Raw genomic sequence first — 25,325 nt, 5'->3', positions numbered from 1 at the left:
AAGAAAGAAAGAAAGAAAGAAAGTCATTTTAGGCTCCCAGCCATCTTCTGAAAGAGTGTGAGAACAAATAGCCACTTCAGGTGAGGAGATAGCCTAACCATATTCAAAAGTGAAGACTGACTCTCTCTCAAATAAATAAATAAAATCTTAAGCAAAACAAAAACAGGGGTGCCTGGATGGCTCAGTTGATTAAGTGTCTGATTCTTGATTTTGGCTCAGATAATGGTCTCAGGGCCGTGAGATAGAGCCCTGCATCAGTCTCCATGCTCAACTGGGAGTCTGCTTGAGATTCTCTCCCTCTCCCTCTGCCTACACATGCTCTCTCTCTTTCTCTCAAATAAATAAATAAATAAAATCTTCAAAAAAAATTAAAAAAATAAAATTAAATTAAAAAGTGAAGATTGACCTGATTCATACACTTATCTTTACACAATTTAAGCTCCTTTGAGCACCTGGACACCAGACCAACTAGAGCCAGAGAATTGATGATGCTGACCCTTACTGCCCTTCCCACTTTGACCTGGAAATCTTAAAATAACTTTTTATAACCTTAAAATAACTTTTGCTCCAATTCAACGCAGTATTCCCCATTGCACAAGCCCCTTCATGGATATGTATGTACCCTTAGCTTACAAATTCACCAATTTTGTTATTCAGAGACAGTGCTTTGGGAAAGAGCCCTGGGGTTCTCCTTCACTTGTAAGTAAAACGTTTGCTTTTCCTATTTTTTGGCTTGATTGTGTCATTTGGCTGAACATCACCAAAAGGCAAACCCAGTTTCACATAACAATTACACATTGCCAAAATATACATGTATATGAAAAGTGTTAAAAAGAAAACCATTAGCCCCAAATGAAGCCCTTTATGCTAGACCATGTCACAAAACCGATACTTAATAACTAACCTAATTAAAGTTTCAACCTCCCTCAGAAATACAGTCTTAACTGGTTGGTCAGGAGTTTTCTGACCAGCACCAGTGAGGTAACCTATCATAAGGGCCCTCTCCATTCCCCCAAAAGGAACATGAGGTAATCCACCAAATAAGACCCCATGCCCTTCGCCTTCAGGGAACTTGAGCTTTCCTGAAACAATCCTCTCTTTTCCTTTGCTAATAACTTCTTGCGCCACCGTTCTTCCTATAAAAACCTTCCATTTTTGGGATGCCTGGGTGGCTCAGTTGGTTAAGGGGCTGCCTTTGGCTCAGGTCATGATCCCAGGGTCCTGGGATTGAGCCCCACATTGGGCTCCCTGCTGAGTGGGGAGCCTGCTTCTCCCTCTGCCTGCCACTCCCCCCTGCTTGTGCTCTCTCTCTCTCTCTCCCTCTCTGTTAAATAAATAAATAATCTTTAAAAAAAAAAAAAAACTTCCATTTTTGTACAACTCCTCTCCTAGGAGTTCCCCTCTAGTTGCTAGATTAGATATTGCCTGGTTCATGAATCTTTCAAGAAAGCCAAAAAAATTTTTTAGGAAAGCCAATTAAATCTTCAAATTTACTCAATTGAATTGTATTTTAATAAAAGTAACACATGCTTGAGATTACTTGTGCTAAAATCTGGCAGGGAAGAGTGCATGGTGTGAAGGCGAATAGACTCAGAATTTTTACTGAATAGTCTTGTGCTGAAAGTTGGCTCATACTGGCTCATGAGAACCAATCACATGTATCTCTTCCCAACTCTGTGTTCAGAATTTGGTGACTTCAGGATAGCTGGAAATCAGCAATTGTGACAGTATTTATAACACAGGAAGTGGTAAGCCCTACAAATCAGAGCTTTCCCCCCACCCGGAGATCTGGTTGTTGAACATTTACCAGCACACACTGTAAGATATAAGATTGCAAATATATGGACATTTTATCTGATTTAGAAAAATACTTGCTGATAATTATGCTAGCAGTACAGAAGACGGATCAGAATGAGAAGAGAACGGAGGCAGAAAGGGCATTGAGAAGGCAGTGGCATTATCTCATGTGAGAGATAAGGCAGTATCAGGAGAGAGGAAAGGCCAAGGGCAGATCCCAGAGAGTAAGTCTGGGATTGGGGTTGAAGGTAATTGAGGTATTTAGCTTGGGGTTTGGAACACACCATTAATATAGATAAGTAATTAGGTGGAACAAACTGTTTTGGAGAAAAAATTCAGTTTTGGATTTGTTGCTATTAAAGTTATCTTAGGATACCTGCATAGAAACATTCAGGTTACAGTTGGGGGTGGAAATTCTGCTTTAGGATTTGTCATTATTTAATGGCAGCTGAAACCAACAACAAAAATGATCTTGATCAAGGAGCATGTAAATGTTGAGGAAAGCAAAAAGAGAAGCTTAAAGGAGAAAGGGTTGATAACCAGAAGGAAAGAACATATTTTAAAAGACGAGAGCTGGACAGAAATGATGGCAGCTCTATGACGTAAGTTTTATAAAACACTCTTTACATGTTCGTAGTAAGAGATCTTATCAATTTAAAAATAAATTAGAGAAAATACAATGACTAAAACTGAACATAATTAACTTTGGACATTCAATGACTTTTTAATACAAAGGATAGACACCAATGGAATAGAGTGCTTGACTTCAAGGAGTTTGCCATCTGTGCATGTTAAGAGACTGATTATATGTGGGCACCTGGCTGGCTCAGTTGGTGGAACGTGCAACTCTCGATCTAGGGGTTGTGAGTTCCAGCCTCACCTTGGGTGTAAAGATTACTTAAATAAAATCTTTAAAAAAAGAGAATGATTATATGACAACAAGATGACAATGATGATGATGATTACTACTACCAGGGACTTCACTTTTGTCATTTGCTATTCATAAAACAATTCTGCAAGGGAGTGTTATTAATATTACTCTATTTTACAGATGAGGAAACTAAGGCATAGAGAGATTAACTAGCCTGGCCACAGCATCTAGTAAGAGCCAGCATTTGGCCCAGGAGTTTGAATGCAATGACTGCACTATTAGTCACTCTCTCTTTGATTTCAATACTAGTCCATAAATTTAAAGATTAAGTTATTTAATATATGTATAAACGTCTTAGAAAGTTTACTCGCAGGTATTAAGCACTTTGTGTTAACCATTACCATCTTCATCTCGCAAGGTTACACAGCCAATTTGTGGTGGAGTCTGGATTCTGATAAAAAATTCATTTTCTTATCCATTATTATATATAGGAGTTAACCCGGGGCATTACAAGAACACATAGCAGCACCTAATTTTAAGAGTGAGAACAAAGTAGTGTGAGATGGCAAGAAACCTTTTTAGATAGGAATGATGGAGCAGTGTTATGAAGAACAAGTAGGCAGAGGAAGAATATGAATGAGTAGAAAAGCAAGGCAGTTGACGGAACAGCATGTTTGTAATTTAAGGGTGGCTGAACCCTACAGTCGAATGGGCATTGGCGGGAATGAGGCTGAAGAGACTTCATGTCCAATTCCATGCTGTTTATGGTTTTGCACTTTATTCCTTGGGAAATGTCACTGAACAATACTACTCGAAAACACACACACACACAGGCACAAAGCTATAGGTTCACCACGGAGATTAGAAGAAACTTTTTTTTTTAAGATTTTATTTATTTATTTTTTAAAGATTTTATTTATTTGAGAGAGAGAGACAGAGATAGCCAGAGAGAGAGAGAGAGCAGGTGCGGGGAGGAGAGGGAGAAGCAGGCTCCCCGCTGAGCAGAGAGCCCGACATGGGGCTTGATGCCAGGACTGCGGGACCATGACCTGAGCCGAAGGCAGACCCTTAACTGACTGAGCCACCCAGGCGCCCCTTAAAGATTTTATTTTTGACAGAGAGAGACACAGCCAGAGAGGGAACACAAGCAGGGGGAGCGGGAGAGGGAGAAGCAGGCTTTCTGCAGAGCAGGGAGCCTGATGTGGGGCTCGATCCCAGGACCCTGGGACCACGACCTGAGCCGAAGGCAGACGCTTAACGACTGAGCCACCGAGGCGCCCAGATTAGAAGAAACTTGTGGAAGCGAGTCAGTATGCGAAGTAGAGGACAAATACGCAATGCAGGGGGCGAAAAAGCACTGAGCTGTTTCCACTCTTGTTGGCTCTCTCCCCGACGTAAACCGTTTAGACTGAGAACTGCCCAACCCCCTGACCCGCAGGCAGAGGGGGCGGTCTCTGGCTTCCGGCGTCCTCAGTTGCTAAGGGAGACCGGAAGCACCCTTACGCCCCGCCCCGCAAACCATAGAGTACTGGAAAAAGCGGGAGCGGAAGTGTCAGGAGGAGAAGGCGGCGGCCGGCCGTTTGGTTCACGTTAAAATGACGACCTTAGTGCTGGATAACGGAGCCTACAATGCCAAAATCGGTTACAGCCATGAAAACGTGTCGTAAGTGTTCTCTCGGTCCTTAGGACAAGACAGACGCCTAGCGGTTTCACAGACTACCCTTCATCTCAGGATCACAGTAAACTGCAAATGTCTCTATTTGGCCCTAACCTGCGCCAGAGGGATGCTTGGGTTGGAGCTGGCCGACTGTAATGCTTTGAGCTGGTACTTTGGTGTTAATTTAGGCTACGCGGCGCCGGAAGTGGGACACACGTTTCCTTTCGTAACAGGAAATAGCTCAGGAAAATAGGCTTCTAGAGAAGCGGTTCCTGATGGAGGGTTGCGTACAGAGTTGATGAACCCTCAGGAATCGTGGACATTTATGTGTATATACATATTCTTGAGGGCGCAGTTAGGGCTCTCATCATATCCTCAATGGGTTCTGTGACCCCCAAAAAGTTAAAAACAGTTCTTACTGATTGGAGACGTTGAAGGCTTCGTGTCTAAGCCCTTCGTAGTGCTCATTGGCTGACCCGGTTGATAGAGTTGATTTAACAGAATTACTGCAATGGCATTCATTAAATATATATGTTATATATGTATAGAGAGAGAAGAAAAGATGCTTTTCTTCTGTAATGTTTACAGAGGATTCCCCCCTTCCTCCTTTCCTTTTTTTCTTTTTTAAAGAGGACAATCAACCCGCGTAGGAATGTAAATTGTTAGTCTTCTGGAAAATGTTTTGGCAAGGTGTATCATTGTTTTTATCCTTTGACACAGTAATTCTGTTATCAGTCACCTAAGGAATAAGTTAGAAGTGTTTGATAAGAGTAAATACAGGATGCTCTATATTATAGGCATTGTGTATGGTAAAAAAAAAAAAATGGAATGCAAGCTGAATAATCAATAGAAATTTGACTAAAATTATAATATAACCATAAGATTGACTACAGTGCAGTTTTTAAAAATCACGTCCCCCTGTCGCCGGATGGCTCAGTGCATTGAGCATCAGACTCCTGATTTCGGTTCAGGTCATGATGTCAGAGTCTGGGATTGAGCCCGGTTGGGGTCGGCACTCAGAGGGGAGTTGGCTTGAGATTCTCTCTTTTCCCTTTGCCCCAACCCCTCCTCGCCCTTGCACTCTCTCACTCTCTCTCTCTCTAAAATATATCTTTAAAGAAAAAATCATGTCCTCAAAGAATATTTAAACATATAGAGAAAATGACAGCATAGTAAATGAAATAAGCAGATACAAAACATTTTTACGTTATCCCAGTATCCTTTCCCTTTCTCTCTCCTCTCTCTCTCTCTCCCTCCCTCCCTCCCTCCCTCCTCCCTCTCCCCCGCCTTCCCTCCACACACATGTACACATGTACGGTTGATGATGACTCTAGTTTGTCTTCCTAACCAGATTGTAAGCCTATGGTGGGCAGCAACCATATTTAAAACTACTACTTCTGTAGCCTGTAGTATCTGCTAATTGAAAATCTTTGGCATCCTAGAGACTTAGTTTTAATGGCAAGAATTTTGAACCTGTAAATCTTTTACCAGAGTGGTATTAAGATTTCCACATTAGAGGGGTGTCTGGGTGGCTCAGTCAGTTAAGCATCTGCCTTCAGCTCAGGTCATGATCCTGGGGTCCTGGGATCAAGTCCCACAGGGCTCCCTGCTGGGCGCAGAGTCTGCTTCTCCCTCTCCCTCTGTGTGCTTGCCCTCTCTCTCTCAAATAAATAATAAATCTTAAAAAAAAAAAAAATTCCACATTAAAGCCAGAAAGACCAGGAACTTTACCTAAGCTCTGACTGTCATCTGTGTGATAGCAGGATCAATACCCACCTGGAAGGATTTCTTAAGGATTACTTGAGAAAGATAAAGGGTCCAGTGTAGAGTCTAGTGCATATTAGAACTTAAAAAAAAAAAAAAAAAAGACATTTTTTAATTATTCGAAGACAAAATGGGAAACACTGGTTGTGGATATTTTTTGTCATGGAGGGGGGTGGTTAAGTAATTGTATTTTTTGGAAGTGAGTATTTAGGGAATAATTATATTATTTCTTTGTTTATAGGGTAATTCCTAACTGTCAGTTCAGGTCAAAAACAGCACGTCTTAAAACTTTTACTGCTAACCAGATAGATGAAATAAAGGACCCTTCTGGACTCTTTTACATTCTTCCTTTTCAGAAGGTAATTCAGTTATATGTCATTTCTAGCAATGTAGACCTAAATGTAAAGACAGTTTTTAAATGTATAATTAGAATTTTGTATGTATGGAAATATTTTTAGATCTCTGAGAAAAAGTTATTTAAATTTTAAATAAGATCTTATTAAAACCAAAAACTGAAATTAAGTTGTCTTCTTAGCAATAAATGACCATGACTTAGTTACTGATTGTGGGTACTGAATTTTACTTCTTTATGTTAAAGCTAAATGAGATGAACACATTAAAAAAAAAAGTAAGTGTGGAGTGGCATCTCCTTAAACAATGTTTGAGTAGTGAACATAACCATAAAGAGAAATTAGTGGTTTAGACTCTGTTAATATGATTTTTAAAAACTATTCAAATATTTGTGATAATTTATACAAGAATTTTTTTAGGGCTACTTGGTGAATTGGGATGTTCAAAGACAAGTTTGGGATTACCTTTTTGGAAAAGAAATGTATCAGGTAACAAATTGGAGTATGTATTCAAATTTCTATTTCCATGTCTTATTCAAATGAAAAGTTACAGCAATAAGAATTAGTAACTCATGTTAATGCAAGAACCAACAGGATAGGATATAAAGCTAGTTTATGCCTTAATATGACTTAAATAAATCTGTTGCACATGTTCACTGTGTATTTATATCAGTCATATTTTTAACTTTTAAAAATTATATATACTGCCAAAATATACATATATATGAAAAGTAGTACATGCTTGAGATTACTTGTGCTAAAATCTGGTAGGGAAGAGTGCATGGTATGAAAGTGAATAGACTCAGAATTTCTACTGAATAGTCTTGTGCTGAAAGTTGGCTCACACTGGCTGATGAGAACCAATTACATGCGTTTCTTCCCAACTCTGTGTTCAGAGTTTGTTGACTTCAGGATAGCTGGAAATCAGCAATTGTGACAGTATTTATAACACAGAAAGTGGTAAGCCCTACAAATCAGAGCTTTCCCCCCACCCGGAGATCTGGTTGTTGAACATTTACCAGCACACACTGTAAGGTGGGTTGAAGGGGGGGATGAGATTGCAAATGTATGGACATTGTTTCATAGGCAATGTCAAGTCATGGAAGGGAAGACTTCTGTGGTGAGAGATACGTTTGGGGAGGATGATCAGATTTCTGACTTAGAAAAATACTTGCTGATAATTATGCTAGCAGTACAGAAGACAGAATGAGAAGAGAACGGAGGCAGAAAGGGCATTGAGAAGGCAGTGGCATTACTTCATGTGAGAGATAAGGCAGTATCAGGAGAGAGGAAAGGCCAAGGGCAGATTCCAGAGAGTAAGTCTGGGATTGGGGTTGAAGGTAATTGAGGTGTCTAGCTTTAACTTTTGAATATGTTTCTAGTATACATTTAAGTCACTAATATACTGTTCTTAGTTTTGATTTTTTAAATATTAAATAAGTATAAATGAATAGAAGTGGAATTTGAGGTTAAGAGAGTTTGTGTGAAACTCAAGATTATTCACGTCTACTATTAGACCAATTCACTATCTCGTTTTTATTTTCACAATAAAATATTTTTGTCCACATAGCTGAATTGTGAATATTATGTGAAAATTTTGTGCTTTTAATGTCTGTAGTATAACTTTAGGTATAGTGAATGAATATTCAGTTTTTAATGCTGCTTAAGAGTGTGGGAGAGAATTATGTAAACATTAAATATGCTAAAGCTTCTGGCCTTTTAACTTTGAAAACAAAACATCTATTGCTTGAAGTTATATTGTTCATTACGTTTGCATACTGATCTTCAAACAATCTGATAGTACCATTTTATTAATGCTATCATTAAGAGACTTAAAATTAAATAATAAAGTGATGAATTCTGTAATCAGACTTCTGGGTTCAAATCCTAGCTATGACCCTAACTAGTTACATGAACTGTGGTAACTTACTCAACTCTTTTGTACCTCAGTTTGCCAATTAAATGGGGTTAGTAATAAGACTTGTCTTCTAGGATTATTGTGAGGATTTAATAAGTTTGTTCATATATGTAAAACAAGTGTTTTACAACTACAAAATGATAAAACTTGTGGGATTTTTTTCTCTCATAGGTTGATTTTTTAGATACCAATATTATTATTACAGAACCATACTTTAACTTCACTTCAATTCAAGAATCAATGAATGAAATCCTATTTGAAGAATATCAGTTCCAAGCAGTCTTAAGAGTAAATGGTGAGTTAAAGTTTTGATTGCAGTTAATTAATGGGAATATGGATATGAATAGGGTAAAGAGAAACACTTAAAATTCAAGAATATTGGGTGACATTCTTTTAGATTTAAAGAAAATAAAGCATGGAATTTAAAAATTAGATGGACTCTTAGAGATTATCTAATCAGACTTTTCTTCATCTTAATACTAGTACAGTATTTTCTCCCTAATGCAGTTACTAGCCACATATATATTTTTTTAAGTGATCTCTATGTGGGGCTCAAACTTACAGCCCTGAGATCAAGAGTCACATGCTGTACCAACTGAACCAGCTAGATGCCCCACTAGCCACATATTTTTAATTTCTAAAAGATTATTGTTTCTGAGGTAGTTACCTTTTCTGCCACTGATGTGTTTGCTATCATTATTATTATCATTGATTGAAATAATGTTCATAGCTCAGCCTGCCACTATGTGGAAAAACAATCTGAAAATATCATCCAGAAGTAAGTCTATAAAAGACTAGAACTACATTACATGACTGTACAATGAAAGTATTCAAATATTTAGCATGCATAATTTAAGTCCATATGAGTGATATTATACTACAATGGTTAAGAGCACAGTCTCCAGAACAGTGTTCTTCAAGGGTGATTTTGCTCCTTGGGGACATTGGCAATGTCTGGAGACATTTTTTGTTGTCACAACTGGGAGGGTGCTATTGGCATCTAGTGGGTAGAAGACAGATGCTACAAAACATCTTAAAATGAACAGGAAAACCTCCAGCAACAAGGAATTACCTGGCACAAAATGTCAGTAGTTTTGAGGTTGAGAAGCCTGGCTCCAGAATCACACTGCCCAGGTTTGAATCTTGGCTCTGTTGCTTTCTAATTGTATGACATTGGGTATATTATTTAACTTCTCTGTGCTTCAGTTTCTTCATCCATAAAATGGAATTGTTGTGAAGATTAAAACACAAATACTCGTGGAGTTTTTAGCATAGTGCCCAGCATGTAATAAATGCTCATAATTAAGTTATAGTGTTAAAATAATTAAGTCATGAATATTTACCTTTAAAAATTGATCACAAAATTTTTAAAATCACATTTACCACAAAAATGTGATGTTTTAGTTTAAATGCTCCAGAGAGTTTGTGACAATTATGAATATTATTTTAAATTAGCCTATAGAAATAAAGGAAAGTTTTTGTCTTTGTGCTTGCCTTAATTTGTTGCCATTCTTTATTGCTTTAAATTAAGTACACTTTTATTTAATGCAGTTTTTTTTTTTTATCTTTTTCTAAATAGCTGGTGCTCTCAGTGCACATAGGTATTTTCGAGATAATCCTTCTGAATTATGCTGTATCATTGTAGATAGTGGATATTCCTTTACACATATAGTTCCTTACTGTAGAAGTAAAAAGAAAAAAGAAGCAATTATTCGGTGAGTTGTATTCAATTCTCATGTTTTTCTTAGGTTAAAACCGAATGAAAGATATGATAAACTGAACCAAATTTGAATTCTCCCTTTTTAGGATAAATGTGGGAGGAAAACTCCTAACCAATCATCTAAAGGAGATCATCTCTTACAGGTAATACATAGCTTTGATTTGCGGGTGGGGGGGCAGGGTTTGGGTTGACTGCTGTTGATGAACTTTTTAGTAATTACAATTATTCTTTAACCATTAGTTGTAACTTCAGGCAACAATTCTATATTATTGCTTTAAAAACCACATCACATATATAAATGCAAATAAAGTTCAAATTGAAAAGCTTTCTAGTTGGGTGCCTGGCTGGCTCAGTCAGTGGAGCATGCAGCTCTTGATTTGTGGGTTGTGAGTCCAAGCCGCAGTAGGTGTAGAGCTCATTAAAAAAAGAAAAAAACAAAAAACAAAAGCTTTCTAGCATATAAAATGCTAGTGTCCACCAAAATTTGGATATTTCCGAATTCTAGGGAGTTTAATATGTTTAATATCTTAAAATTATAGAAGTTATAAATATTATACATTATAAAACAAATTAAAAATGCATTTAAGGAAATCAGGGTTTCAAAGGAAAATAAATCTCTACCTCCCCTTTCTGTCTCTCATGTCAATTCCATTCCACACAAAGTATGGTCTTTACACTGTATTTATCTATTATATTTTTAGTCTCTATGAGCCTTAATAATATTGATATTTCTGTTTGTGAATTAACCAATATTAGTTGACTATCCATCATTAAAAGATGAGGAATTAGTGTACTTAGCCACATCCCAACTCTTCTCCCTTTCCTAAATTTTGTTTATGCTATTATTTTAATTTTGTTTAAAAACTTAAGTGAGATTTTTTGTTTTATAAGTAGAATTCTTAAATCTCAATTTTTCACTACATTAACTTTGGCTGGTATGACCCCGTCAGTATCTCTTAGCTCCCCTCTATGTCATGTGAGAAAATAAGTGAATCTGCATTTCCTTCTGCCTTTCCTTCCATGTTTTCCTTCTTTCTTCTGTCAGATGTACCATTATTTTTTGAACAGCTCTATTGAGATATAATACATATCCACAAATTCACGCATTTAAAGTGTACATTTTCAATGGGTTTTAGTGTATTAGAACATTTTCATTACCCCCAAGAGAGACCCACTCCCCTTATCCTTCCTACCCAGCTTTAGCACATTGTAAAAAACTTTTTATTTTGAAATAATTACAGACTCAGGAAGTTGTAGAATAGTACATAGAGCCTTGTGTAACCTGAGTAACATGTTATATAACTAATACAGTATCAAAATGATAAAATTGATGCTAGTATAATTGTTTCCAGTTTTCACCATTTTTTACATGCATTTGTGTGTATTTCTATGCAGCTTTATCCCATGTATAGATTCATGTAAACACCACCACAGTTAAGATGTAGAACTATTCCATCACTCCAAAGGAACTCCTTTGTGCTACCCCTTTATATTTGCTTCCCCACCACGTCCCTCTCCCCTAGCAATCTCTAATTTGTTTTCTACTTCTATAGTTTTGTTATTTCTAGAAACAGAATCCTATCATATGTAAGCTTTAGACAGTGACTTTTTTCATTAAACATAATGCTATACCATTTCTTCTTAATTATTGAGATAACATTTGCATATGATTTTTTACTGTAGTTAAGTCTTGCCTTGCTTATACATTAATTCTAAAAATGGAAGTCTCATAAATAGCATATACAGTGTTAAGGTTATATGAATGTTATTCATTGTAGAATCAAACAGAATTGGGCTAGGTTTTAAAAGGTTTAGATATTTAGTTCCTGTATCCCCATCAGATTAGAAGCAGCAAATTTGAAAGGCAGAGAAAGTTGAGACAGATGAGAATGTTAACCAAAACCCAGGCAGTCTGAGTCTAGAGCCTGTGCACTAAGTCATTCATTCTTCCATGCTGACTGAAAAAAATTCATGTATATTAAAAAGGGTAGGTGTTGAAGTTGAACTTGAAAAGAACAACCTGGCAAGAATACTTAGAAATAGTTTTGGGAGGGGCGCCTGGGTGGCAAGGTTGGTTAAGTGTGTCTGTCTGACTCTTGATTTTGGCTTAGGTCATGATCTCAGGGTCTTGAGATCAAGCCCTGTGTAGAGCCCTGTGGCGGGCTCTGCGCTGAGCATAAAGACTGCTTAAGATTCTCTGTCTCCCTCTCCCTTTGCCCTCCCCCCCCCGCCCCCCACCGCTCACACACTCACACTCTCTCTCTCTAAAAGAATAAAAATAAGGGCACCTGGGTGGCTCAGTTGGTTAAGCGACTGCCTTCGGCTCAGGTCATGATCCTGGAGTTCCGGGATCAAGTCCCACATCCGTCTCCCTGCTCAGCAGGGAGTCTGCTTCTCCCTCTGACCCTCCTCCCTCTCATGCTCTCTGTCTCTCATTCTCTCTCTCGCAAATAAAAAAAAAATAAAAAAAAAAAATCTTAAAGAATAAAAATAAAAAGTTAAAAAAAATAGTTATAGGGTGCCTGGGCTCAGTCGTTAAGCGTCTGCCTTCGGCTCAGGTCATGATCCCAGGTTCCTGGGATCGAGCCCCGCATCAGGCTCCCTGCTCCACGGGAAGCCTGCTTCTCCCTCTCTCACTCCCCCTGCTTGTGTTCCTTCTCTCACTTTGTCTCTCTCTGTCAAATAAATAAATAAAATCTTAAAAAAAAATAAAAAATAAAAAAATAAAATAAAAAAATAGTTATGGAAAAGAATAATAGTGAAAGGAGATTTTCTCTAGTGGATGATAAAGCATTTTAAAATTGTAATAATTAAAGTGATACTTAGATGAGAATTAAATGATAGATCAGACAGACTGAATAGTTAATTCTGAATCAAACATTGTAAAAAATATATATATAAATATTGATTATTCAGGAAAGGGTACAGGGAAAGTTGGTTATTTGGAGAAAAATTTTCCTTTGCCTCATACACTAAAGTCCAAATGGGTTTAAGACTTAAATATAAAAATAAAACCACAACAAGAAAATATTTAACTGAGTTGTTAAGAATAAAAATAGTAGAAGCAATAATAAAGGATATAATTTTCCTACATCTTTTTTTTTTAAAGATTTTATTTATTTAGGGGTGCCTGGGTGGCTCAGTTGTTTAAGCATCTGCCTTTGGCTCAGGTCATGATCCCGGGACCCTAGGATAGAGGGAGCCTGCTTCTCCCTCTCTCTCTGCCTCTCCCCTCTGCTCATTCTCTCTCTCTCTCTCAAATAAAAAAAAAACTTTAAAAAAATATTTTATTTATTATTTGAGAGAGAGAGAGAGTGGGAGCGGTGGGGAGGGGCAGAAGGAGGAGAGGCAGAGAATCGAGCAGACTCGGTGCTGAGCACAGAGCCCAATGCGAGGCTCGATCTCATGACCCTGAGATCATGACCCAAGCAGAAACCAAGAGTCACACGCTCAACCAAGGCACCCCGGTGCGCCCCACATACAACTTTTAGCCTGGTGATGGAGCACTGGGTGTTATACGCAAACAATGAATCATGGAACACTGCATCAAAAACTAATGATGTCCAATGACTGAGCCACTCAGGTCATGATCCCAGGGTCCTGGGATCGAGCCCCGCATTGGGCTCCCTGCTCTGCGGAAAGCCTGCTTCTCCCTCTCCCACTCCCTCTGCTTGTGTTCCCTCTTTTGCTGTGTCTCTCTCTGTCAAATAAATAAATAAAATCTTTAAAAAAAACCAAACTAATGATGTACCATATCATGACTAACATGACATAATAAAATTAAAAAAAAGAAAAAAGTAAACTTTTTATTGAGGTAAAACATACAGAAAAATTTACAAACCTTGAATGTACAACTCAGTGAATTTTTAAAAACTGAATACACCCAAGTAACCAGAACACAGCTCAGGCAGAATATTACCAGCACTCCAATCCCTCTTTGTCCTCTTCTAGTCTGGAAAACCACTGATTTCAAGCATTCGTGAACAAAAGTAATATAAACCTGAGAAATAAGTTTGAAACAAATATGACACCGGGTTGTTAATCTTTAATATATTAAGGGCTCTTATCAATCCTCAAGAAAAGCACTACCTTGGTATACAGTGGCTACTGGATGATTCTCAGAAAACAAATGGCCAGTGGCACAGATAGATAATCATTAGAATTACATACAGTCAAAGGATATAAATGGATAATTCTCAGACATAAAAAATGTTAAACATCTGTACTAATTACAAATTCAGTTAAAATATTAAGCATTTATTTAGGAGGTTGGGATATACGAGTTAACAAATAAGAATTTCTCTTTTTTCATGGCACTTCCTAGTAGAAAAATGCAAATTAAAATACCACAACTTTTACAATCCAAATTAATAGAATTTTTTTCAAAAGATGATGTTGCAAAAAAAGATAATGTTGCAGATTGTGATGCTGGCTGCTGATTAGAGCATAACTTGAAATAACTTTTCTGGTAAACAGTTTGGCAATACACTAAGATACTAACAGTATTTCAAATTCTGTGTCCTAGAGTATGAATAAATAATGAGATAGTCTGAGATACAGATAAAAATACCTGTATTGCATCAATTTTGAGTTTTCTCACATCTCTAGTTGGGATGGATCTTCCAATTGTTGGTACCTTAGAATTGTCATAGTTAAATTATCATCTTTTCTTCTCTTTGGTGCAATAGTGAATCTTGCGGTAGAATATGGCGTATATGAAGATAACAAAAAGCAAAAGGAAGTAATAAGAATGTTTTTTACTTAGTATAAGGACTATGCTAAACACTTTACATGTGTAATTAGAATCATTTACTTCTTACAGATGTGTTAAGTCGGTGATCTTATTATTATTACCCTTTTAGAGTTGAAGAGATTGAGTCCCAAAGAGGTAAAGTAACTTGGTTGCTAGGTTGTGATTCAGCCAAAGTCTCTGGGGCACCTGGCTGGCTCAGTCGGTAGAACATGTGACTCTTGATCTCAGGCTCATGAGTTCAAGCCCCATGTTGGGCATAGAGCCCACCTAAAAAAACCAAAAAACAACAAAACCAAAGTCCACATTTATAAACACACAAGTATCTTTCCTCCCTGATCTAAACTTCCAACACTAGGAACATTAATAAATACATTTTAATAGATCCTCTAATAAATATTATGGGGCAGTAAATAACTGTATTTTTAAAGAACGGTAGCATAAGAAAATGTGAGATGATATTGAGTCTAAATAAGTATATGTAGTATATATGTGTAGAAATAAATATTCAGAGGGAATAACTTCACATTTTTGTTATATCTTTTTTTGTATGTTTTTTATTGAAGTATAGTTGATACAATGTTAGGTTAGTTTCAGGTGTACAACATAGTAATTTGACTACTCTATACTTTATGCTGTGCCTACTATAAATGTAACTACCATCTGTCACCAAAAAATGCTATTACAGTACATTGACTATATTCTCTATGCTCTACCTTTCATCCTTGTGACTTACTCGTTCTGTAACTAGAAGCCTATACCTCCCACTCCGCTTCACCTATTTTGCCCATCCCCCTACCCTCTCTCCTCTGGCAATCACCAGTGTTCTGTATGTATGGGTCTGTTTTTGCTTCGTTTTGTTCTTTAGATTCCATATATAAGTGAAATCCTATGGTATTTGTCTTTCTCTGACTTACTTCATTTTGTATAAAGCCTTCTAGGTTCATCCATGTTGTCACAAATGGCAAGATCTCATTCTTTTTTATGGCTGCTTAATATTCCATTGTGTGTGTGTGTGTGTGTGTACATACCACATTTTCTTTATTCATTTACCTATCATTGGACACTTGAGTTGTTTCCATATTTTGAGTATTTTAAATAATGCTGCAGTAAACAGGGGTGCATATATTTTTTCAAATTAGTGTTTTTGTTTTCTTTGGGTAAATACCCAGTAGTGGAATTACTGGATCATATGGTAGTTCTAGTTTTAATTTTTTGAGGAACCTCCATACTGTTTTCCACGGTGGTTACACCAGTTTGTGTTGTCACCAACAGCACATGAGTTTCTCTTTTTCTATGTTGTTACCAACACTTATAATTTCTTATTTTTTTGATACCAGCCATTCTGACAGGTGTGAGGTGATATCTCATTGTTTTGATTTGCATTGAGAAGATGCATTGAGCATCTTTTCAGGTGTCTGCTGGCCATCTGTATGTTGTCTTTGGTAAAATGTCTATTCAGGTCCTCTGCCCATTTTAATCAGATTATTTGTTCTTTTGGTATTGTGTTCTAAAATTTATGTATTTTGGAGATTAACCCCTTATCAGATAAATATTTCAGATAAATCATTTGTAAATATCTTCTCCCATTCAGTAGGTTGTCTTTTCATTTTGTTAATGGTTTCCTTCACTATGTGAAAGACTTTTATTTCAGTTTACTCCCAATAGTTTATTTTCGCTTTCATTTCCTTTGTGTGGGGAGACATATTTAGAAAAACGTTGCTAAAGCCGATGTCCAAAAGATTACTGCCTATGTTTTCTTTAAGGAGTTTTATGGTTTCAGATCTCACATTTAGGTCTTTAATCCATTTTGAGTTTGTTTTTGTATATGGAGTGAGTTTTCCCAGCACCGTTTATTGAAGAGACTATCTTTTCCCTGTTATATATTCTTGCTTCCTTTACTGTAGATTAATATAAGCATGGGCTTATTTCTGGGCTCTATGTTGTTCCATTGATCTATATGTCTGTTTTTCTGCCAGTACCATACTGTTTTGATTACTATAGCTTTGTAGTATATCTTGAAATCTGGAATTATGATACCTCCAGCTTTGTTCTTTTTTTTTAATTTAATTTTATTATGTTATGTTAATCACCATACATTACATCATTAGGTTTTTGTTGTAGTGTTCCATGATTCATTGTTTGCGTATAACACCCAGTGCTCCATTCAGTATGTGCCCTCTTTAATACCCATCACCAGGCTAACCCATCCCCCCACCCCCCTCCCCTCTAGAACTCTCAGTTTGTTTCTCAGAGTCCATTGTCTCTCACGGTTTGTCTCCCCCTCCGATATCACCCCCTTCATATTTCCCTTCCTACTATCTTCTTCTTTATTTTTTTAACATATAATGTATTACTTGTTTCAGAGGTACAGGTCTGTGATTTCAACAGTCTTACACAATTCACAGCACTCACCATAGCACATACCCTCCCCAATGTCTATCACCCAGCCACCCCATCCCTCCCACCCCCCACCACTCCAGCAACCTTCAGTTTCCTGGGATTAAGAATTCCTCATATCAGTGAAATCATATGATACATGTCTTTCTCTGATTGACTTATTTCACTCAGCATAATATCCTCCAGTTCCATCCATGTCATTGCAAATGGCAAGATTTCATTCCTTTTGATGCCTGCATAATATTCCATTATATATATACACACCACATCTTCTTTATCCATTCATCTATCGATGGACATCTTGGCTCTTTCCATAGTTTGGCTATTGTGGGCATTGTTCAGCTTTGTTCTTTTTCAAGATTGCTTTGGCTATTCAGAGTTTTTTGTTGTTCCATATGAATTTTAGGATTATTTGTCCTACTTCTCTGAAAAATACTATTGGCATTTTGATAGGGATTACATTGAATCTGTAGATTGCTTTGGGTAGTATGGACATTTTAATAACATTAATTGTTCTAAGCCATGAGCATGGAATATCTTTCCATTTGTTTGTGTTGTCTACAGTTTTTAAAAGCATCTTTGTTTTGCTTATTAACCCTGTGTTTCTTGGGTTCACTCATCAGATATTTATTAAACATCTAATATGTGTCAGGTACTGTGTGCTAACTCACTACTATGATCAGAAAAGAAAGTGCAAAGAGTTAAGTCATTTTAGCAAGATTCTATTCAGAATGGTTGGAGGAGGAAAAAGTTTGCTCTCTGATAAATGTTACCTTATTTAAAGCCTTTGTTTTCATTTCTTTCTGCAAACTGGATTAATATTTGCCCTCAGAGGGATAATGTGGAGATTAAATATAGTGGAAGTGTGATTATTCTATAAAGTTGAAAATATTTTACACATTCAAAAATTTAATATTTTAAAAAATCAGTTACCCAAAGATTTAACTCCAGAAAAAATATTTTAAGTAATTGTAAATTATACTTACATTTTTCCATTTCACATTTTACAGTTTTTATTTCTGTTTAGGCAGCTACATGTTATGGATGAAACACATGTGATTAATCAAGTGAAAGAAGATGTGTGCTATGTGTCTCAGGATTTTTATAGAGATATGGATATTGCAAAGTATGTATAATAGTAATCTAAGAATTAGAAAGTTGATTCTTGGGTAATGCTATACATAGTTAATTATTTCACAAGTCTCTATTTTATTTTCCAGGTTGAAAGGAGAAGAAAATACAGTAATGATAGACTATGTTTTGCCTGACTTTAGTACAATTAAAAAGGGCTTTTGTAAGGTAATTTTAAAAATCCTAAATGACATTGCTTGAAGTGACCACCTCAGTCAGATCTGAAAAACATCTAGCTGGATTTGGTAGAGTCTAACAGAGTTGTTGATAATTACTTTTCTGCTGACCATTTCTCCAGACACAAGTGTATAAATAATTAATCAGTATCTCATTAAAGTTATTTAGAGAAAGAACCATCAGCTGAATGATAGCACATGGGAAAAATCTGGAGATAGATAGTATCATTATTCATATTATGGTTAATCCTTTTCTGTTTTCTTAAGAATTAGTTTAAATCCAGTTAGAAGTTGGTTATTTGCCAGTTGTGAAAGTTATTGACATAGCTGACGTGGCTGAATTTTACTTGTTTGGTCTGATATGATCAAATTATAGTTGAAAAGGGCAAAATCCAGTGTACTTTCAAAGTGTTGAGAAGCAGTTTTTCTTGGATGTCAAAATAATTTCTCCTTACCTTTGATCAGCTCAGGTAAACTGTCAGTTCTGTTTGGGTAAATGTGAAGTTTGCCCTTTAGCTGACTTGTTGGAGGACTATTGGGAAGTTAAAAATCTTTGGTCAGAAATGTAAGCATGTTTCCATAAGGAAATGTTTATGATATCATTCATTGTGGTATATTTTAAAAGAGTGAAAAATTGAGAAGAGCCCAAATATCCACTAATGGAGGAAAATAAATAAATTTTGATATATTCATATTATAAAATAAGCAGTAGTGAAAATGAAGTGGAGCTACATGATAATCATGTATACATCTCAAAAACATGTTCCTGTCTAAAATATCTAAGACATGATGATGTCTTTAAGCAAGTTTTAGGAAGATATGTATATTTTCAGGCTGTATGGAATAATTTATGTTGCTTAGAAATAAAGTATGAAGTAAAGGTATAAAACTGTATTGTTGAGTGATAACACCAAATTCAAAGGGGGAGTGTTAATTTATAAAGTTGTATCAAACTAGTTGATGAATACATGGGTTTTATGCTTCTTTAATTCTATACTTCTTTTAATTATACTTCCTTATATGCCTAAAATTAAAAAAAAATTTTTTGGACATATTATTGAGGTGAAATACAAATCAGAATTCTGAGGAGGCCTCATAAAATTGAAATCACTCTGTAATGTTCTTAGAGACAAATACTTGTGGAAGGACATAGGTTGGGTTTCAAAAGTGGGTGTTGGGACAGATTATGAGATCAGGTTGCCTGTTCATGAACGGGAAGCCCAAGTCTTCTGTAAGATATCGAAAGTATATATTTTTTCTTTACAGGACAATGAAAACTGCAAATAATAGATAATACCATCTTCATATATTATTGCTCATCAAAACACTCCGGTTATATAAAACACCTTATGGATAATTTGCAGCATTTTGTAGAGATAATGGTGGTAATCTGTATTTCACAGGGATGGGCCCTGAGTAAAGTCTCAATGATTCCCAATTTCTCCAAACCTGACTGATCATTGGACTCACCCAGGGTACTTGAAGAATAATCTGTATCTATGTTCTCAATTCCTGTCCCTGGAAATCCTTGTTTGAAAACTTAATCTTAAAAATCTCTTCCAGATAATTGTACTGTCAGCTAAGTCTGGAAATTTTTTTTTTTTTTTAATGTAGTTCCCTCCTGCCCTGCAAATAACACCTTATCAGTTTACTGGGCTAAATGCAGCCAGTTTTCTCCTTGCCAAAGTATAAACCCTGTTTTCTCAAACCTGTACCTTACATAGCCAGTAGGAATGTGGTTATTCCTCCAAGTGACCATTGTTTTACTCATCATCTTTGGAGAAAAAGGGCAGAAGCCACATAATATTGTTTGCAGCTCTTTTATTGGCCTTTAGCTTTGTGATCAGTATCTGGTTATAGGTTAAGCTTCATTAACTCAGTGTAGACTCCTTGTTATCAGTTGAATGAAGAGAGTCAGTTGGCCTGGACTTTTGCCAGATGATGGAATATTACATTGCGTTTTTATTTCAAAAATAATAGTTCAATCTTTACTTTGTCAATTAATGTTAAAATTTATAATTTTTTCAGTGTCCTTGAGCTTGAATAATGTGGCAGTTAGAGGTGCCAACCGACATCCCTCCCCCCCATGCAGTTGAAAATCTGTGTATACCTTGACACCTCCCACCCCCACAAAAAACTTAACTACTACTAGCCTACTGGTGACTAGAAGCCTTACTGATAACATAAAGTTGATTAACACATATTTTGTATGTTATATGCATTATATGTTATATTCTTGCAATAAAGTAAGCTAGAGAGAAAATGTTATCAAAAAAGTCATAAGAAAAAGAAAATACATTTACAGTACCATATTATAAAAAAAATCTGTGTATAAGTGGACCCATGTAGTTCAAACCCATGTTCAGGAACTACCTATACATGTTAAATCGTGCGTATATTGAAAAAAACCCCCAAAAATACAAACAAAAAAAAATCATGTGTATATCTTAATAATTTTAAGATTTAGAAAAAATTTTATTTAGTATATGTTAGGATTAATCCTAAAATGTGTAATTTTCAGAAGAGTAAAAAAAAAGTGTTATTTTGAATTTAGTACTTCATTAACTTCATTTTTGCCTGATATGCAACAACTCTGATGAAAGTTGATATATGTTTATGAAATTAGAAAAACAATAACTACATAAAATGAAAAAAATTATTATTTGAGTGCCCTTATCCTTAGGATATTGTTAAAACTTGGATTTTGGTAGTTTATTCAAGAATATTTTTAAATAATTGGGAAAATGTACAATCTTCATTTTCTAGTACTTATGATAGTAACAAAAACAATAATAAGCTCTGTAATATTGTTACTGATTTCAATTTTATCTCTTATCAGAAAGGGGATGCCTCCTGAAATGTAATGTACTTGATGGACTTAAATTGAGAAAATCTGGCTCATGATTAATGATTACAGGAACAGTTTCTGCAGAGCCATTGTAATTTAAACTGATCATTTCTTTTATAGTACTGGACCAAATTTATGAGGCTGTGTAGTAATCATGGCCTACATTGACTAACATAGCAACACCCAGTAGCCCTTATAAATTCCTTCTTTTGTCTATGTCTAAAAAAATCTTTTTTGGAGTTGTACTCTTAAAACAGAAACTGCTTGTAGTTCCACATTATATATTGGTGATGAATGGTTTTAGAGCCAATATTCAACAAGGATATCTGGTTCTGGCTCTTTCCCCTAGTTTAGATATTTGAGCCTGGGACAATCACATGATCCTCTTCTGTAAAATCTGGGTGATGGACTATATAATCACTAATGTTTGTCAACTGAATTTCTCCCAAGTGTGCATCTGTTTCAACTTATTTTGAGTGTTGACAAAGTGAGTTATATCCTTTAAACTCAAGCCAGTATCACTTTTAAGTGAATTTATAAATTTATAGGAGAGATTTTCCTTTCTGCCCAAGAAGAAAGAATACTCTGAGAGGATACTTTCCTCTTTGCTACTGTAACAGTAGTTTATTGGGTTAAAAGTTTTCCTTTCTCTTCCTTAAGTATTATGAGAATTGTGTAATTTTTGGATATTCTTGTTTAAGAATAATGTTTCGAACTTGGACTTTCCAGATTCCAGATGATAGAATTCAGAATTATAGCCAGGTTAAGAGAGGCAATGTAGTGGAAGGAATATATTGTATGTGCTTTTGATTATTAGATGAATGATCTCAAGCAAGTCATGTAACCTTGCCAAACCCAATTACATCATTAATAAAAGGAAAATATGCCTACCTCATGGGGTTATGTGAGAGTTCAATGGGATAATGTAGATAAAATGCCTAATACAATGACTGGCACATTGTTGACTTACATGATGTTATTCAAGAATTTATTGAGTACTCATTATGTGCTAGGTAGTAGACATCTGATGGTGAACAGTATAAACTATGAAGGATAATATAGAGTGATAGTGGAGAATAATGGAGGGACCGCTTATTTGGAAGTCAGCAAAAGCCTCTTTGAGGAAGCAGAAATCTGGACAGAGAATAGATGACTGATTATATTAAGGGATCTGTAATATTCTTTAAATACATTACTCTTTAGTAATTATTAATATTTTTATATATTTTAAGTATTTTTTACTTATATAAAAGATTGGGTTATGCGCTGTTTCAGGAGGACAATTGCATATATAATAGCAAGTGAATGTCTATAATTGAACCTAGAAGAGCTGATGATTCTTAGTAAAATTGGAAGGACCATTATTTTAATGATGTAGAGTGTTGTAGAAGATTATTTTTTCTGGCCCCTCAGGAACACAGCTCAGCAGAATATAAATAACAAGAAAATTGCATTGATGAAGTCCATGGATTTCAAAATTGATTTCTGAAGATTGAATAAATGAATTTAAATATTTAGGTTTTTTGTACAAGGGAAAAGGGAAATCTTTTGGGGGGGCAGGAAAGCAAGGTTTATTAATAGCAAAGTGATAGTACAAAGCTCCCAAGGAGGGAGGAGACCTGAAGGGCTTGCCTGGGAAAGGGGATATCTTGATAGAATACAGCCACAAGATCCACTAAACATCTAGAACAGGAGAGTGGGGGTGCCTGGCTAGCTCAGTCTGTAGAGTATGCAACTTTTGAACTTGGGGTCATGAGTTCAAGCCTCATGTTGGGCGTAGAGTTTACTTAAAAATACATACATACATACATACATACATGCATACATAGGAGAGTGAAAGTAGGTAGTAGTGATAGAAATGTAAGACATACTACATGTTTTTTGGAGTATGTTCTTTGTTCTCTAGGAACTGAAGTTGGTCTGTTGTTATAGGCAGGTTAAGAAGTTCCCTCTCCTCTGTTCTCCTTTCTTTCTGTTTTAAAATGTAAGGAATAAGGCCAGATCATCTTTTGGAGAACAGCTGCATTAGAATGAGCAATTATTTATTCGTGTGGTTTAGGCAACAGAGAAGGCCACATTTTTCTAACTTTTGAGAATCCTGAAACTTCCAAGAACATGGTTAATACATTAGTAATAACATGTTACTAAATGTTATTAGTCGTATGGACTAGATAATGTAGCTTAAACTTTTTTATCTTATTTTTCTTTAAGCCAAGGGAAGAGATGGTGTTAAGTGGAAAATATAAGTCTGGGGAACAAATTCTTCGTCTGGCCAATGAGAGATTTGCTGTTCCAGAAATACTCTTTAATCCTTCTGATATAGGCATTCAAGAAATGGGTATTCCAGAAGCTATTGTCTATTCAATTCAGAACTTACCTGAAGGTAAGTACCTGAAGGTACATGAATAAAGTATTGAATGGGAATGATATTTCTAAAAAAACTCATAAGCTCTGTGAACTATAGAGAAATCACCTGAGGTTTCTTTTTTTTTTTTTTTAAAGATTTTATTTATTTATTTGAGAGAGAGAGAGAATGAGAGACAGAGAGCATGAGAGGGAGGAGGGTCAGAGGGAGAAGCAGACTCCCTGCCAAGCAGGGAGCCCGATGCGGGACTCGATCCCGGGACTCCCAGGTCATGACCTGAGCCGAAGGCAGTCGCTCAACCAACTGAGCCACCCAGGCGCCCCTCACCTGAGGTTTCTAAGTAATTTCAGGTACGTGGCAAGCCTGTTTTATTTGCAGAGATTTCAGGTCCCGTAGTGCATTTGAATAATTCTTTATTGGTCCTAGATTAGAAATTTGATACAGGTAGAGTTATGGTTTGCTTAAACTTGAAGAAATTAATCTCTTCATGACTATTAAAGTGCTGTATCTTGTTTTAGAAAAGTTTTAATTTAACTCAAATTACACGGAATAGAAATTTATGATTTAACAAAATGATGGTTTTTAGCTATTGATGGGACTGGTTTGTCTTTTCAGTTTTATTTGGACTAATATACAGGAAGTTAATGAGGCTGAAGTATGGTGCTTCTCAGTGATGTGTGGGTTCTCCTGAAGCAGGATTCACCTAAATAATTTTCTAGAGTGCTAGAGAGAACTTTCATATCTTGAAAGTGTCTTCCTAGTTCATAAGGAACAGTGCAGGCATTGGAGAAAATCTAGCTCCTGCAATTTTTTAATGTCCCATTAAAAAAAAGAAAAAGAAAATCACATAATGCCATCACCTTAATGTAGTTATTTCACAACTGTTTTCGTATTAATGTCTCATCAATTTCGTGTGTTACATGAAGTTGTAGGTGGTGCTGTACAGCATTTTATACTGCACTGCTTTAATGCCATGAGACTGTCAGTATAAGTGGACTGTGTGCTGCTTTTGTGAACAGAAGCCTTAGGTGTGGTGGTCATTACTTACTAATTCCTCATAGATTTCCCCATGGTGGCTTTTAATACCAGCTAACCATATAGCACCTAATAAGGTTTGCCATCTTGTAACTTTGAGTGTAGAACATAAGCTCCTTTATTATTATGGATCATGAGTATTTTTCACTGTCAAATGTAACGTTGCACGATAAATAGGTCTGTCTCAGTGAGATCACATGGAAGTTTGGGCTTCCAAGTTAAAATGCCTTGAAGGCCCTCCTTTTTAACCTTACCTTAGCTCACAGTCTCAGCCTACAGACAGACCTCCTCCATTTTAGAGAAGAACAAGTATAATTACCAAACTTCTGCTGCTAGAATGTTACTCATTTATGTATTAGCTTACATGTGTATATAAGTAGTCAGTAGTTCAACCTCTTCACCTTAGCCTTTCTTTTAAAGATCTATGAGGTCATATTTCACTCTGTTTAATGGGTCAATTTTTGTAAACTTTAACTTCATTATAAAATCTTATAAATTATAAATAATTTTTATGGTTATTAAAAAGTTATATGGTTTCCTAAC

At 36.0% G+C, this 25,325-nt stretch overlaps 1 protein-coding gene across 6 annotated transcripts in view; it reads left to right on the top strand.

The window, feature by feature from the left end:
• The first annotated feature begins 4,133 nt into the window (after positions 1 to 4,133).
• The window catches only part of ACTR6 (actin related protein 6), a 31,024-nt gene continuing 9,832 nt past the window's right edge, over positions 4,134 to 25,325 (top strand). For 2 of the 6 annotated variants that reach the window (XM_034987753.1, XM_034987754.1), the window contains exons 1-9: positions 4,151 to 4,331; positions 6,331 to 6,448; positions 6,860 to 6,928; positions 8,529 to 8,652; positions 9,937 to 10,072; positions 10,164 to 10,220; positions 18,255 to 18,353; positions 18,448 to 18,526; positions 23,594 to 23,765. In XM_034987753.1, coding sequence (XP_034843644.1) covers positions 4,264 to 4,331; positions 6,331 to 6,448; positions 6,860 to 6,928; positions 8,529 to 8,652; positions 9,937 to 10,072; positions 10,164 to 10,220; positions 18,255 to 18,353; positions 18,448 to 18,526; positions 23,594 to 23,765 — 922 coding nt within the window. In that variant the 5' untranslated portion in view covers positions 4,151 to 4,263. Of the gene's footprint in view, positions 4,332 to 6,330; positions 6,449 to 6,859; positions 6,942 to 8,528; positions 8,653 to 9,936; positions 10,073 to 10,163; positions 10,221 to 18,254; positions 18,354 to 18,447; positions 18,527 to 23,593; positions 23,766 to 25,325 lie in introns of all 6 variants that reach the window. The other 4 variants (XM_034987755.1, XM_034987757.1, XM_034987756.1 and 1 more) reach the window with 4 other exon arrangements.

Source organism: Mirounga leonina, unplaced genomic scaffold (assembly GCF_011800145.1).
Source record: "Mirounga leonina isolate KUSES-001 unplaced genomic scaffold, KU_Mleo_1.0 Mir_418, whole genome shotgun sequence".
Classification (NCBI taxonomy): Eukaryota; Metazoa; Chordata; class Mammalia; order Carnivora; family Phocidae; genus Mirounga; species Mirounga leonina.
The sequence above is the reverse complement of the archived record's forward strand: the minus strand, read 5'-3'. Positions and strand labels throughout refer to the sequence as shown.